The sequence below is a fragment of the Syngnathus scovelli genome, chromosome 5 (genome assembly GCF_024217435.2).
Source record: "Syngnathus scovelli strain Florida chromosome 5, RoL_Ssco_1.2, whole genome shotgun sequence".
Lineage (NCBI taxonomy): Eukaryota > Metazoa > Chordata > Actinopteri > Syngnathiformes > Syngnathidae > Syngnathus > Syngnathus scovelli.
In genome coordinates, this window is record NC_090851.1 from 13,176,072 (window position 1) to 13,192,356 (window position 16,285).

General features: G+C 40.3%; 1 protein-coding gene across 3 annotated transcripts; it reads right to left on the minus strand.

Moving 5' to 3' along the window:
• Positions 1-583: 583 nt before the first annotated feature.
• Positions 584-14,612, minus strand: LOC125969508 (uncharacterized). 3 transcript variants are annotated; one of them, XM_049721670.2, is made up of 8 exons: positions 14,440-14,612; positions 12,888-13,551; positions 12,712-12,810; positions 4,586-4,954; positions 4,350-4,493; positions 2,167-3,717; positions 1,580-1,648; positions 584-890 (listed from the first exon to the last, which is right to left on the minus strand). In XM_049721670.2, exons 4-8 carry the CDS (start codon positions 4,913-4,915, stop codon positions 870-872), a joined length of 2,115 nt encoding a protein of 704 aa, XP_049577627.1. In that variant the 5' UTR covers positions 4,916-4,954; positions 12,712-12,810; positions 12,888-13,551; positions 14,440-14,612; the 3' UTR covers positions 584-869. The 3 variants fall into 3 exon arrangements, with proteins under 3 accessions (XP_049577627.1, XP_049577625.1, XP_049577628.1); XM_049721668.1 differs by lacking the exons at positions 12,712-12,810; positions 12,888-13,551; positions 14,440-14,612 and adding an exon at positions 5,570-5,701; XM_049721671.2 differs by lacking the exons at positions 12,712-12,810; positions 12,888-13,551; positions 14,440-14,612 and adding an exon at positions 5,043-5,545.
• Between the last annotated feature and the right edge of the window lie 1,673 nt (positions 14,613-16,285).

The following is a 16,285-nucleotide window of genomic DNA, read 5'->3' on the forward strand; positions in this document are numbered from 1 at the left end:
AGCACGTCCGCCTCACAGGAGGGTGTGGGTTCGATTCCACCTCCGGCCCTCCCTGTGTGGAGTTTGCATGTTCTCCCCGGGCCCACGTGGGTTTTCTCCGGGCACTCCGGTTTCCTCCAACATCCCAAAAATATGCTTGGTAGGCTGATTGAGGACTCCAAATTGTCCCTAGGTGTGAGTGCGAATGGTTGTCTCTGTGTGCCCTGCAATTGGCTGGCAACCGGTTCAGGGTGTCCCTCGCCTACTGCCCGATGACGGCTGGGATAGGCTCCAGCACACCCGCGACCCCCGTGAGGACTAAGCGGTACAGAAAATGGGTGGATGGGTATCGATGCATCCCTATCTCTACTTCATTTCATGTACTTAAAGCGGTTTCGCGTCATAAAGGCGTCCTAAGATTCTTAACGTGCACGGGAACTAGTTGGTGCGCGCGGTGGAAGAATACACAGCGAGAGAGACTGTGGACCGAGGAGGACGGCGTGACCCACTCACATGATATACGCAATTTTGGACTGCTGCGTTCTCTCTCTCTTGCAAAGCCCCTTCCAATGTGCAAGCCAACCAAAGGAATGAAGTAAAGGAATTGTTTTCATTTTTTTTTATTACTGTACTGTTTCATTTTATTACTGTTCCGACTTACACCAAAATTCGATTCACATCACTGCCTCAGAACGGATCGACATCGTAAGCCGAAGATACAGATAAATATTTTTTCAGATGGAACTTTACGCAAAGGTATGACAACCACTAATCTTGCGAATGGAGCAATTCAGAATCGGCCCCAAGGAAAAAATTGTTATTCGTGTTAAGTATAAAAAATGTTAAGTATAAAAAAAGTGGACTATTGCATCTAACAGATGGGTCAGGGTTCACAGTCCAACGTCACACATCTGCACACAAAAAAGATAAAACAATGTGATTATGTGATTTTCTTCAAATCATCATTAGCCCAAACAATGTAAGAGTCAGATGGCTGTATGAAAAGAGATTTGATATAGAAAATTTGATATACAGTATGTAAGCGCACACTTATATCAATACAGACATAACGGTGCATACGTTCCATGAATGTTCCAAGACTGGTCTTGCAAAGACATCGTCCCAACTCTAAAAGGTTCACCCTGGCAATCGCCCTGGAATATACAGTCTGACGATGACCTTAGCTTTGTGCAGACGCCGCTGAACCTTTTGGTTAAAGAGACAGTAAAGCGTACCCAACATTTGTACACTGCCTTAAAAACCTGCCTTTCTAAAGAAAACAAGAGTTTCAATTAGTGCCACTACTTTCTATATAACACACTTTCGGGGTTAACACGATTCCCAAATTGTGCAACCCCAAAGTCTGCGTAAAATCGAGATTTAGGTGTACTCGACTTGATCAATTTCCAGACAAAACACACAGCAACTGAAAATAAAATAGTAATCACAAGAGTTAAAATAAATGCACATCAACTTTCACTGACATACTTGTTATTCCTTCATAGTTAGGCTCATAGGTTTTCATATCTTTCATGACACCAGTCTTGGAACATTTTGGAGACACCCCTTATAAAAACGCTGCAGTAAATTAGTTGCTTACCTGTGTGTCAGGATAGGGATTTGGCGGCGCATGAGACTTGTTCTTCGACATCTGGTTGAATGTTTCCAGCTTAAAAATACAGGAGAATATGAAGATACATCCATGAGTTTGTAACAAATAGGTTAAAACCCACAAATCTACCACAGAAAAAAAAAATACTTTAAGTTATTTTACAACTTGCACCTCAAGGCATACACAGACTCAGTCTTGTTTGAGGCTTTTCCATTTTTTCTCCTTTGTTTCTTCTGCTTCTTGCAGTTGTGCTTTACAAATTGGTTTGACAAATATGACAGCAAATGCAACAAGACTAATGCTATTAAAGCTTTGCATCAAACTCACTGGATTTGACTTATAAATGCAAAATTTAAGAGTTACAAAAACTGAACAGATAAAGCTTAAATAAAATAGCCTACCTATGTTGCTCCATTGCATTTGTGTATTGTTTGTTGCGGGTGAAGGTGAACAATGTGCCTTCAGACAATCCGCTGTCTTACAATATTTCACTATTATCTCCTTATGCAGTGATTTTTCAATCAATTTGCATTTCAATATGCTCAGTTTTAACAAACTGTTTGAGAAATCCTTACCATTTTTCTTAGGTTTGCCTTAATTTCCTCATCTGTTTGTGTTTGTTGTTTTCTTGATTGTTTTTCATGATCTTGGGTAGGCTTTGCCTGCTTTCCTGAGGCTTTTGTGTCTTTAACTTCAAAGGGAATTTCACTTTTAGCCCTCGACGTCTGCACATTTCGACTTTGTTCCTCCATCCGTTTTAGCCTTTTGGCTTTCCCTTGCTCAAACTGCTTCTTCCGTGGCAACCGACGACGACGTGGCTGCTTCATTTTGACAACATGCAGATTCCTTGGAGCAGTGACTGAGCCAAATTGACCTTCACTTGTAGACAGGTCGGGATTTACAAAAGAAACATCTCGAAAGGAGTGGCGGTTATGTTGCACTGAGGGGATAGCGCAGTGGGAGCCGTGGGTGTCCGTTGAGTAAGGATAACTACCGGAATAGTGTGGAGGGAAACTGGCTCCCGTAGTACTGGTCCAATATTGATTGGTGTCACCACTGCATGCGGAATAGTAATGAGTGAAATTAGGTAAATCGTAATCTGGGCAATGGAATGAAGAATCGGGATCACAATGGGAGTGAACATAAGGGCTCTCATACGAGATGTTGGCATCATTGTTTATGCCAACAGTTTTCTGTTCTTGCACATCATCTTGGCTTTTATAGAAATGAAATGAATTTTCTGTCCTCTTTCTTGAGTCACCGCATGCTAACAATGAATCTTTCTCGTGACGATCCCGAGACACCCTGTTGTGGGAGAGCTGCCTGTGAGAGGGACTGCGACGGCAGCTTCTGGAAGGCGACAATGAGGAGGAGGAGGAGGATTTCCTGTCAGATTTGCAGGATCCACTCATTACTGGACTCACTGGCTGCTCTGTTGTGCTGGGAGTCACAGACTTACTTTCATTCCTTTTCCCATACAGCCTCTCTTGAGTCCGATGTGTTAGTTTACTCAAGTCTTCCATTTCTAGGCTCAAGCCCAAAGTGTTTAGAATGTTCTGGAGCTGTTCATGCTGCTCATCTACCACCACCATTTCTTTTTCTTCTTTCTCAGATTGCTCCACTGTCGGGGGAGACTTGGAGACACTATTGGAGCCTGAAGAGTGTTTGTCTTTGCCCTTGTTGTTGTCAATTGACACTGAGAGTCTCTCCTTGCGGTAATGTTTGCTAGTGGGAAGCTCTGCCCCGTCCCCACCATTGTGAAGTAATTGGACTCCACTGTTGCATTGAAGGCTTGTGTTGCTAGTAGGGAGCGCTGCCCTCTCACCACCATTCTCAAGTAACTGGGCTCCACTGTTGCGCTGAAGGCTCTCGCTGCTAGTAGGCCGACGCAAATCATCCTTCACACTGGAGTGCTGGCTGTTAAAGGGCTGGTCTCCTAACTGAAGATGTTCGCTGTCATCATTGACGATCCTACTGAGCAGGTCCATGTCAACTCCCTTGTTGAGCAAGCTAAGAAAGCGCTCAAAGCCTTTGTTGGCGACATTATCTTTCTGGATTTGTGAAGTAATACTTTGACTGCGGGGAGGTGGGGTAACAGGTGGCGTAGCTGTTTCATGAGCGGAAGCCTGGAAAAAGTCAAAACGTAATCTTAATTTTGTCACAAATTAAGTAAATATATATTACACGGAGAATATTCTGGATGAAACAGTCTTCATAGATTGTCGCATGTTCTAAATTCAGCAACATACTGCAAGCTATTAAGGCCACTTCATCCAGAATATGCTTAACAATTTACAACAATATTGCTCTACTTTGTAAATTTGCAACAGGGTTTTAGAATACCTGATCTACTTTGTTCTAGGCATGGGTTGTAATTTATCAATTGTGATAAACTGAATATAGTCAATTAACATTGAATTATTCCATTAAACATTTTTCTTTATTATTTTGGGGGGGGGGGGGGGGGCGTTAGGAGAAATCTGAAACCGCTGAATGTTGTGAACTCATTTTCATTTCCACATTACTGTAAAAAATGAGCAGGCATTTAAATATGAACATTTCATCTGTGGTAATATTGTTATTAACATTTAACACCTCTGAGCCAATCTTCACTTCATAAATGGACTGCATTTTTCTATGTATGAAAAGTACAATGTAAAAAATCATTTCATTGACTGATACCAACAAACTGTTTTTAAAATGTACAGTGGGTACGCTCGTGTGACCCAACAGTGGTAGAAATGACCAATCTACTAACTGGATTTTTTGTTGTAGATCCACTGTGGTCACAGAATCTACGCCTCATCAAAGCTTCGACTCTGCGTTTCAGGGGATGGTCTTCCTGCCGCTCTCTGCTATGGCTTGGAGAGTCATCACGCTCAGGCGACACATACATCTTGCACTGTGATTCAAATATAATACATATAATACATTCCCAACAACAAAATGTAAGAACAGAACTGCTCACTGGTCATACCATACTTTGATTCTCACCTTTGCTGGAGAGCTGAGACAATGTCGCTGTTGCAAAATTGTAGACACCCTGTCTTTGAGAGTTTTAGCTTTAGAGTCTAGTGGTTTCTTTTTGATCATTTCAAATGTCTTTATAAGAATTGCGGCTTTCTTGTGTAATATTCGCTCCTCAATATCTCGAAGCAGATTAAGTTTTCTGGTCAGCTCCGGGCCGTCATCTTCCAGAGGCTCCCCATCACTGCAATAGCAATGAGGTACGTTCACTTCCATATCATGAATGTCTCTTTGTTGAACTAAGTTCAGGTTCCTCTGTTGCCCGATAGAAGCATTTTCCCACTCTACCGGATCCATTCTTCAACCAAGGCCTCCTTCATGTATGGCGTGTGCGGCCTGAGAAGTGGACAGAGTTGAAGGAGAATAAGCAACGAGCGTTAGCATGTTGAATGTTTGCCTGGTGCCATTATAAAGGTAAACTTACTTTTAAAATTATTTGGAACACCTATGCCTCCATTGGCCAAGCAAGCTCTGACCTTTTCCAGAATATATATTACTATTATATATATTACTACTTTTTGATGTATAAAGGTTCGAAATAGTTGCCTATCATATCATTAGACCAACGATATATTACTGCAGTAAATACTAAACCAAGTGCACGTATTTAAGCGACAGAATCACGGTACCTAAAGCGCCTATTAGACGCTTACAACGAATGCCTAATGGTAGCAATTTGGGATTCGATGTCTTGCCCAAGGACACCTCGACGGCTGAAAATGGAAAAAGGGAGTCGAACCCACGAAGTTTGGGTCACTGGACTTAAGCGGCTAACCTTAGGATCCCACCGTGCATTTCTTTCCGTATTAATCGATCAAACAGCGAAACGTTCGAATACTTAGCTTAGTAGCTCTCAAGTATCACTGAGCGTTTACGTAGCTTGAATAGCATTTTACCACTTGGCATTCTGTAAGAAAATGTTTTCATCTTTGTAGTGTTAAAATGAAGTACCTTAACTTAAATAGCTTGCAGGTTGTTGAAACATCCGACAACCATATTAGACGACCAAGCAGACAATAATAACTGTTTTCCTTCGGTATTTCCGGCCCATTTGAAGTGCGGGGCGCCCCCTGACGTGTGGGAGTACGGATGCCAGCATCAGTGCGTTCCATAACGTTCTTTAACCCCATTTTCTACAAATGTACTTTACCAGTCACCTTGAGGACGTTCATATGAATATGGCATGATCCTACTCACACCCACATGTGCAAATGGATCCACTCCATTGCATGCTGAGATACAGTTAGCATATTGCAAAATATGTCTATGGTCACTATGCTTCAACGTTAAAGGACAAAAAAAAAAAAAATGTCTGACAGGTTTGCAGCAGCACAAATTAAGCTCCTGTGTTTTTTTTTTTTTTCAGTAGCCACTACTGCAGGTCCATAAACCTTTGAACTTGAGACAGGAAAAAAATGTGTGAAATGTACATGCAGTAGCTACGTAGTTCGGTCAGATTTTGCTAACTTGCAAGAAAAACAACAACTCCATGACCACTTCAAACCCTTTACTTAGAGAAAATAACAGGCGTATTACAATATATACAGTTATATTTACAAGCATTTACCGTACACTCACATAAAGAAAATGTGTCAAAAAAAGAAACTAAGTGGAAATTTAGTTTAAATACAAATTCATGTCACAGTGTTAGGCAAGAATTGTGTTATTGTCCGTTATTTTGATATTTTCTTGTCTTACGTTTTTGCTTGGTGATGGACAGTTTGCAACCACATTTTCATTTGTTGAATTAAAAAGCAAATGGGCAGCATGAAGCCTCAGTGCTTAGCAATGAACAACAAATAAACATGCAACAGAGACTCCTGGACAAAATGGTTGATATTGTTAATGAAAGAAAAACCCACGATGATCACTGAAATAACTTGAAAACGACAAAAGCCATCTCAAATAATATACTGATAATAGCCCGATGGAAATCAGACAGTGCTTTTGAATTGTGGTTCAAAAGAACTGTGCAAAATAATAATAAAAATGAATGGGGTTTATGTATGTCCTCTTATTAGCATCTGAGAAAGCTGAATTTGAAACCACTATCCAGTCAAAATAGGTGAAAATGCAGTTTGGTGACATGAATTTGCAACCACTATCCAGTCAAAATAGGTGAAAATGCAGTTTGGTGACATGAATTTGCAACCACTATCCAGTCAAAATAGGTGAAAATGCAGTTTGGGGACATCTGCACACACCCAATGCTCTTGTCAATGAAAAAAGGACTGCATGACAACCACCTCTGGTTCGCGTTTGAGATCCACACCAAATTATTTGTGTATAGTATACATTTAAATTTGTATATACATGCTTACACAAAATTATTTGTGTATACTATACATTTAAATTTGTATATACATGCTTACACGAAATTATTTGTGTATAGTATACATTTAAATTTGTATATACATGCATACATACATATGTACAGTACACGTACATACATATACATACACACACACACACACACAGACACACACACACGAAATTATTTGTGTATAGTATACATTTAAATTTGTATATACATGCATACATACACATATGTACAGTACACGTACATACATATATATGTATATACATACACACACACACACACAAATACGTATATACAAATACACACACGCGCGCGCACACACACAGTATGTATATAGTACATACGATCGTACATATTGTTATAATTTTGATCAGCAATTATTAGTAAGCCTTAATTAATAATTTATTATTACGGCTTACTCAAAGCACAGTCATTTTGTCTACAAAGTAAGCCAGCCAATCAAGAGTAGAGACTCACAAGGAGTATTGAATTTCCTCCTGTTTCTTTTAGCGTCTGGAGTTTAGGAAAAGTACACAAGTTAGAACTGGTTTAATTTCTTATCCTCACGACACTCACACCCACTGATGGGTGACATCAGAAAACAGCATCCTAAAATACAGCACTCACATTTAATAATCTCTATTAATCACACCCTCAATCAGCGGCCCTCCCAAGTTACTTCCTCAACGCAACTGTCCCATTTGGGCACGCAGCCTATTTCCTGATAGTTGTGTCCCACGCACCCTGCCTTGGGTTCCAGATCAGCTCCCATGACTGCCGAAGTTGACCTTGAACAAGTCCAGACATCCTGTAAACACTGCCTACTAGACCCATCCTTTGTACACCTGATGATGGCTAGGTTGTCTAATTTAATAGGCAATTTTGGCAAGAGTATGTGTGGAGCATTTAACAATTTACTAAGGCGTGTGTCCAGACGTGCAGATGTAAAACCAAAATGTGTGTGCGCAAATGCGCTCCATAATGTGTGCATGTGTGAGTGACCTTTGTGTGCGTGTACGTGCGTGCGTCAAGGTACACAAACTATGAGAAGTTTACATGATTGTCATTAATACGTGATATTATTATTGTTTGACTAAGGGGTAGTTAACATATACGTACACTGTAAAACCTCTACTTACAAACGCCTATATACTTACCGATATTTTGAGTCAAGATTTTTTTCGCCTCCACTTACGAACCAAATACAACATCCAAACCCGTGAGCGACTTTGTCAGAGCGTGTCAAGTGATGTGACGTGCGTGCGTGTGTGTGTGTGTGTGTGTGTGTGTGTGTGTGTGTGTGTGTGTGTGTGTGTGTGTGTGCGTGCGTGTCGCTAGCATTCGCTCGGCCACTACCTGTGTTCATCTTGCCATGCATTAGCATATTGTCAAGTTCATCCGTAGTTCGTCCAGAGTGTTTGGGGTCAATCATGTCTCCTAAGAAAACTAGTGCAAAAAGCGGCAAGAGGGTGTGGAAATTAAGCACGGTAGATGATTCTGCCACTCTTAAGTGCCTACTCCTACAGCAAGTTGACACAACTTTCAAGCCGAAGCACTTAAACCTTAAGTTTACATTTTACATTCATTCTTCTGGGAAGATTTTCTCTTACTTACGAACTTTTCTAGCTACAAATACAATCAAAGAACAAATTCAGTTTGGAAGCAGAGGTTTCACTGTACAGATAATGTAATATACGATACAAAAATAGGCCGATTTAATCGGCGGAACAATTAATATTGGTCAGCCACAATTCCTGCTGACAGCTGCAGTGTCTTACACCAGTGGTCCCCAACCTTTTTAGCGCCACGGACCGGTTACGCGTCAGAATTATTTTTGCGGACTGGCCTTTATATAAATAAATAATAAATTTATAGAAATAATATATGTGTAATAAATATATAAATACGATGAAATAAAATGGTATGACTGGCATAAAAACAAGTATAAACGACATAAAAATAAAACTCACCATTATGTTTAATTAGTGGGAGCACTGAGCTCGTTTCTTATTTACGAGCCGGCCCCATCTAGGCGTCATCGTAAACAATGACACCTGAAGTGGTTAAGGTTTGTCTGTTAATGCAGGATGCTTGGTCCTCATGTGCCGAAGCAGTTTTGAAGGCTTCATTGCCTTGTTAGCTAGCCTGTCGCCACATATGCCGAGTGCGCTTGGCGCCTCAGGTAGGCGTTCTACGCGTTATCGTAAACAATGACACCTGAAGTGGTTAAGGTTTGTCTGTTAATGCAGGATGCTTGGTCTTCATGTGCCGAAGCAGTTTTGAAGGCTTCATTGCCTTGTTAACTAACCTGTTGCCACATATGCCGAGTGTGCTTGGCGCCTCAGTCGCCTGTGGCGATAAATCCATATTTCAAGTACGACTCAAGAAATGTTCTTTTAAATGCCGCTTTCATTTTCTTAGAAGTGGTTATCCTCTTTGTCTTCAGTCTCCTCATTGGGCTATTTTCCCTTTCCGAAGAAGCTTTCCAAACTTCTCTGTTTCTTGCTCATTTTTGCTTGCCTCACGGGCTCGACTGGGGTGACATGTCACGTGACCGAAACGAGTGTTTTGTGTCAAGGGACACAGCTACTTTTTTAAAATTTATTTTTTTTATATTTCATATATAAATTCTTACTCATTTTTGCGGGCTTTACTTGGAAAACATATCACGTGACCAGGACGAGCGTCTTGACCAGAATGAATTGATTGTTGATAAATAAAAAATGTTTTTTTTTTTTTCCTGCGTGCCTTGGCGGCCCGGTACCAAGTGACCCACGGACCGGTACCGGTCCATGGACCGGGGGTTGGGGACCCTTGTCTTACAGGAATAGTTTGATTGCCTCAAAAGGTTGTGCAACAAAATATCTATCTATATGGTATCTATAGCTATCTCTATACCTCCCTCTCTCTATTGCTCTCTCTCGATATAGTAGTATATACATACATATATCGTTGACACAGTTCAAAAGCAATGACTGAGTTTCATTGGGTGTTTTTCAATTTCTTTATTCTGCCTTTTGTTAGTTACAAGTTTTCAGTCACCATTTTGAGCTTTTTCTTTCATTAACAGAAGCCTAACCACAATTCTGTGTACACACGAATGAACAGATCCAAATTTAGCATGATTTACCTGTGTGGTTTTGTATCAATGAGCAGCAAACAGCGAGGCCTTGATAATGTTCTAGACTTGAGTGTAGTATCAACTATATTGGGCGATGGAATTTGTACATTTGATGGGTTGATAAATGGTGGCGGCATGTTATTGACAGGTGGTGGAAGAAGGTGTCTTGTTTGCGCAAGGACAGATGGAAGCATATTTAAGGACGATGGACAAGGGTAAGGGTAAGGGTAAGGCATGAAGGGAGGGCGACTTGGCAAAGGGAGCATGGAAGGCTGATGAGGGAAACACGCGGGAGGGGGAGGAAAAACAAGCTTGGGCCCAAAATTGGAAATGTTGGGGACCTGAGGTGGGTAAACCATTGGGGGGCTATTCACAGGACCATAGGCTGGCATTGTGAGCATTGTGGGTCTTAATGTCGTGGGAGTATTTGGAAAAGCAGTTGCTTGGGTTTCACATTTCTGATGATCCAGTAAAGATCTACTGTTGTTAGGGACCCTGACTTGTTCCACTTTGAAATCGCTCTGAGCATCGTACGAGTCTCTGCAAACAGAGGAGTCATTACATGAAGGTTTTGATCTGCTTGCTGATGAAGATGATGAAGATGACCTGCTGCGGCGCCTTGAAGAGTGGGCCGATCTTGTGATCCTTTCCCTCCTTTCTGTGCTCTGGTAGCTGCAATCACTTCCTCTCTTCCCATATAATCGCTCATTAATCCGGTGCGACATTTGGCCGAGCTCTTCGGGTCCCAAGTCCACCCCAATGGCCTGCAGCACTTCCTGAATTTGCTGGTGCTTGTGCTCATCTTCAGGTGCCAGTCTTTTCTTCTCCACCACAGGAGAAATCCTGGACCCCATGCAACCTTGTCTTTCATCGCTCCTCTGCACTGACGTGGCATCATAAGGGGAGCGCCTTATTGGGCTAATAGATTCAAGACGATGCTGTGGAAAATGGAGCTGATGGCGTTCCTCTCCAAAATTCTCTTCGTTGCATTTGTTGACATTTTGTTGCCCGACTTGCGCTCCTGGAATGTAGGAATGATCCACCACATTGTGGGAAAGTGCTGCAGGTGGTGGTTTCCCACAGTCATCTGCAGGGGTCTGAATCACTATCTGGTTGAGCATGTCCACATCCACACCTTTATTGAGTACATCAAGGAACCGTTGGAAACCATTGGAAATTTTCTTCTCAGGTACATCTTGACTGGGTTTGGTCACATGCTCAAAAGACTGATGGGAGATGGACAAAGGCAACCAGTTCATGCTAATGTCACCTGCACTTGCTTAGACAGACAGAAGACACTCAACCATACCCATCATTTGGTATATCCCCACAATCTATGTAGCATTGGGGCCTATCAGTGCAGAACAACAATGATAATTACCAAAGTGGAATAACTGTGTGTATTCCACAAATGGCTTTTAATGTTCATAATGCCCAAATGCTGAAGTTATAAACAATCAATCTTAATGTGATGCAATACTATTGTACAGTTCAATCAATCAATCAATCAATCAATCAATCAATCAATCAATCAATCAATCAATCAATCAATTAGTAATTTATAGAAATAAAATGATCAATAGTGAGAAAAAGTTAAATGTTAATTTTTTTGGGATAATTTTTTCAAATCATTTAAAATTTTTCAAAATGTATCTTTTATGCTATCAAATGGATTCAAATTCAATTACTACAAATACAATCTACTTTTGGGTTTTTTAGTTGTCAGCTATTTCAATGCTTTTTACTGATCCTTTAAGTTTTTGTCATGGTATTGTTTTGGTACCGGTACAGTGGTATTTCATGCAGGTATCATATCGAAGTCTAAATTTTGGTACTGTGTTAACACTAGTTTTAATTGTACATGAGGTTAGCTGTTATCTTGTTTATATTTGAAAATGTATATTTAAAGAAAGTGTGCCTTTTGTTTTTTAAAAAGACAAGTTATCAATTTTTGTGTTGATACATGCACCCCTATGCTTTACAGTGGGAGGTTCTGAAGATGATTATAACAATTAAGGATTACATTTTTGATCAAATCAGGCAAAAAATGACAACATGCGAGTTTTACAACTCTGAGACGCAACTACTAAATCATCCAACTTCATATTTCACTAAGAATCTCACAGACACGACCAACCTTAAACAACTTGTAGATCTGCCCATAAACGAAAGCAATGCAGTAATGCAAAGTCACTAGAATGAATAACAGATAATGATATATTTATCATATTAAGTGTTAAATACACGGGAAGATTGAAAAACTCAAGTAAACACCAGTTAACAAAACTGCATGTTTTTGTTTGTGATAAGCAAAAATGCATGTACTTTCGCCTATACATATAATGTATTTGTAGATATACACATAATGCACAGTGAAATGTTTTAAAATAAAAAAATCTGTAAACCACTCATTTTTTAGGCTGAATTTGGATGTTTTTAGATGAGTCTGAAATGACATTCTTATGTACTTTATTATTATCTTTGTTAAGGCAAACTTTGATACAGCATTGTTTTGAATTTCACGTTGAAATTAGGCAACAACTGCTGCACTGCATTGAATGCCATGTGTGTAGCTTAAATACCAACAATATTTTTCACAGTTTTTTGTTGTTGAATTGTCATCATAACTTGCTTTATGTGAGATGAACCTACCTGTCTTTTAGATTCATCCAAATCCCTTGCTTGATTTTGACGATGATCTATTGGACCTGTAGGAGAGCTATTCTTCCTTTCTCTGGATCGGCTATGTCTCTATTCATCAACACAAGTCAGATTACATTATTACATGACAAATCTCCAATTTCTCACTCTGGATACAAGTGTTTTACCTTTTTTGAGTCTTCTCTGGAAAGTTTCCTTTCAAGTGAGTAACTGTGGTTTCTTTCGTGATCGTCCCTTTCTTTTTTATATGTAGAAGGTTGCCTGTGACTGGAGTTATAGGCTTGGTGGTACCTTGAAGTCGACACTTCACGTCTGTGTTGGCTTTGGGAATCTTGCATACTCGGTCTGTATTTAAAATCGACTTCCTGAGGCAACTGATGTTTAAAGTCCTTTGAAAAACTATCTGGCGACTGCCTATATTTTTTGCCATCAGGCTCACACCTATAGCTGGAGTCATCACGACTGTCACCTGTGAACCATCGCCTTTTCTTTTCGGCAACCCTTCTGTCCGGGGAAGACAAGCGTCCCCTCGCTGGACTTCCCCTATCTCCATCTCTGACCAGGGAGTCTTTAGAGTACAGCTTTTGAGGGGGGTCTCTGTAGTCTGTACTTCTGTTGCTTCTTTCTGTTCTACCAGGTCCAGTTCGAAAATGACTGTGATAGGAATCCCACTGTACATCCCGACAGTATTCATGCCTATCTTCCTGTCTATCATTGTAATCATCCCTCCATTTTCTGTCTCTGTCACAATGGAGCTGCCTTTGGCCATACTTAGGTTGTTTTGAGTGCATCCTCACACGACAACTCCAGGATGTAATGCAGTGGCAAAAACTACAGGGAGAGAAAAGTGAGCCAGCATTAAAAGTGTATCCGCCTCAAAGGCTTTGAGATAAGTAAGATCATTTTCAAATTCTTAAGCACATATTTAATTACATTTCCTTTTATGCTTCTGCCAAACGTAATGTAATGTCAATTCGCACACACCATTTTTTAACAAGACACAGATTGAGGTCTGTTGTGATGTGTGATGTTACTTGACGCCATGGGGCTCATAAATTTCATCGCTTTCAACATGTATTTCATAAATTTGTGCAACTATAAATGCCTATTAATTTATATACTGTGTATTTTGACAACTTGTGGAGTGTTTGTTCATTCTCAAATCTTAATTTTTTTTCGTATGCATTTTTTGAGTGCCAAATTACACCACATCCACAAATTCCACTTTGCCTCTTTACCATTATTTTGTAAACTCTGGCCTTTTGCTTTCTATAATTCCTTTGAGTCCATCAATTCATCATTATTAAATATAGTGTTTCTGTGTTCAGCAATCTTTCTAAAGACGCCAGCCTTTAAGAAGGTTCGGAAGGTTTTATAGTCGGATTCAACAACAAAACGTGGCAAGAAAATAAATGCATTATCACCGGGTTGAAACAATCACAACTTTAATATTTAGCGCAGTAAAAATATAGTTGCAGCGCTACAATTGCCTTTGAAAGATGTGTCTGATAATCACTGCTCATCTCATGCACATGAATGGGCTGTGAAGCTTTTGAGTTGCATTCGTCGATTCAAATCTCATGACAATATTACCAATTACAGACAAATTTATCCCGCTACAGTTGTTAGGTTCCAGCAAATCGGTTTGGAGACCAATGTAAGCTAGCAATACTCAGCACTTAGCATTTCATAAATGAACTTGGATTTCCCAATAGTCACCTTTCCTTCCAAAGACACTTGGATGCTGATTGGAGACTGACCCCCCTTGGTCACAAATAAATGATTTGCACTAAAATTGCAAAGTTATGCTAGTGGCAGTGGTGTACGCCAACGCGCCGATCATCCGCTTCAACAGTCGCCATCGGAACTCTGGAGCTTGAGACTGTGGATTCAGCCTCTATCGCCACCTACAGGATGGAGTATTGCCGTTCGTTGTTCGCGGCCCTGTACTCGCACCTTCCCCCCTGTGCCCCTTGGGGGTGCGAATGGGAAGGTTGTCCAAATCCTCTAAAGCAGTGTTTCCCAACCACTGTGCCGCGGCACACTGGTGTGCCGTGAGAGACGTTCAGCTGTGCCGTGGGATTGTCCAATATTAATTACGGAGCGCATTGTAAACAGGATCGCCAAACCACTGGTCAGTTCGCGCAAGGGCTGGTCAGCCACTTGCTAATCGTGCATGTGTGGAGAATCGGAGAATCTTGAGATTTCATATTGTGTCGATCTGATTGTATTGCATCGGCAGATATTCAGTTTATGTGTGTGTTGCTGTGTGCTTTTGCTAACAGTGACAGACACTATGACGGTTGTTGGAAATCAGAGCATGCAGTTCAACCGGAGAACCTGGATTGGTTATTTTTCACATACGTAAAATAAGCAGTCAAGTCGAGATTCCTCGACTGTGAGAGCCACTCAGCTGCTGTCAGAACAGCAGAGCGTCTTTAAAAGTGACTTTGTTCTTATTGTTGCAATATTTATAGACCTAGTCTAAAACAGTAAACAAAATCACGTTGATTCTTTTATTTTAATCACAATCACTTTAAATAGTTTATTTCTTACACCGTCTAAAACCTTTTTAAAAAACTGTCACTTTTATTCTAAAAAAGGAATACAATTTAAAGAATATTTAGTATTTATTTCTATGAAATTATTCGACTCTCCATACATATATAGGAATAGGACTGTACGTGTTTCGTTGTAATATAACTGATTTTAATATAGGAGCTTAACAGATTTTTGTTGGCGGTGTGCCGCGAGATTTTTTCCAATGAAAAGGTGTGCCGTGATTGAAAAAAGGTTGGGAAACACTGCTCTAAAGAGCTTGTTGAGTGGGGTCTGACTCACTTGCCCTTGTTCCACACTTCGGCCGATCCTGCATAGATGGCCCCCTCAATTCAAGCATATCACCAACAATATAATGCGGATTTATAGCGGCAAATTGGCGACATTCGTTGAAATTGATGTTCATGTGCTGAAAAATAAACTCTTTTCAAGTATAAATATCCTATTATTACACTGAATATATTTTTAATACAATTTAATTGAATTCACCAACTTTTACTTACGTATGATTAAGTCACCCACATAAACTGTTTTAGTGTTTAGTGCCGTATATTAGCAACGTTCTGCGCATGCAACGCACATTCAGCAGAGGCCCCAAATAGTGCAATAGAAGAGCCACAACTGCCATCGACTTTTACTTTACGACTACTTCACTGCATTTTTTAAATCATTTTAAAACTTCCATAACAAAGACCGATTGCCGCCATGTTTGACGACCTTCTAATGATTGGAAGCTTCATTGAGGAGAACAGGGTGAAGTGCAGGCATTTGGACAAGAGCCTGGAAGTTTGATATCCCGGGGAGGAAAGTGGTGGACATCCACCTAAAATCGGGCAAGCCTACATGGATCACAATTAAGTCATACAAAAACACAGTCAAAACAATACATTAAGAATGAAGACATAAAAAACCACACAGGGGAAAAACAAGTCCGATGCTGAGTTGAAACAAGAAGGAAATCTATAAACGTGAAAATGCATAGAGTAAATCAACTGAAATTACCACA

Bases quoted from the DNA above. Each gene is read 5' to 3' on its own strand.
- LOC125969508 (XM_049721670.2), bottom strand. From the start codon at position 4,915: ATGGATCCGGTAGAGTGGGAAAATGCTTCTATCGGGCAACAGAGGAAC. The intron at 4,494-4,585 runs GTGAGAATCAAA...TTTGAATCACAG, and splicing joins GTCTCAGCTCTCCAGCAAAG to TGCAAGATGTATGTGTCGCC. The intron at 1,649-2,166 runs GTAAGGATTTCT...TGTATTTTTAAG, and splicing joins AGGCAAACCTAAGAAAAATG to CTGGAAACATTCAACCAGAT.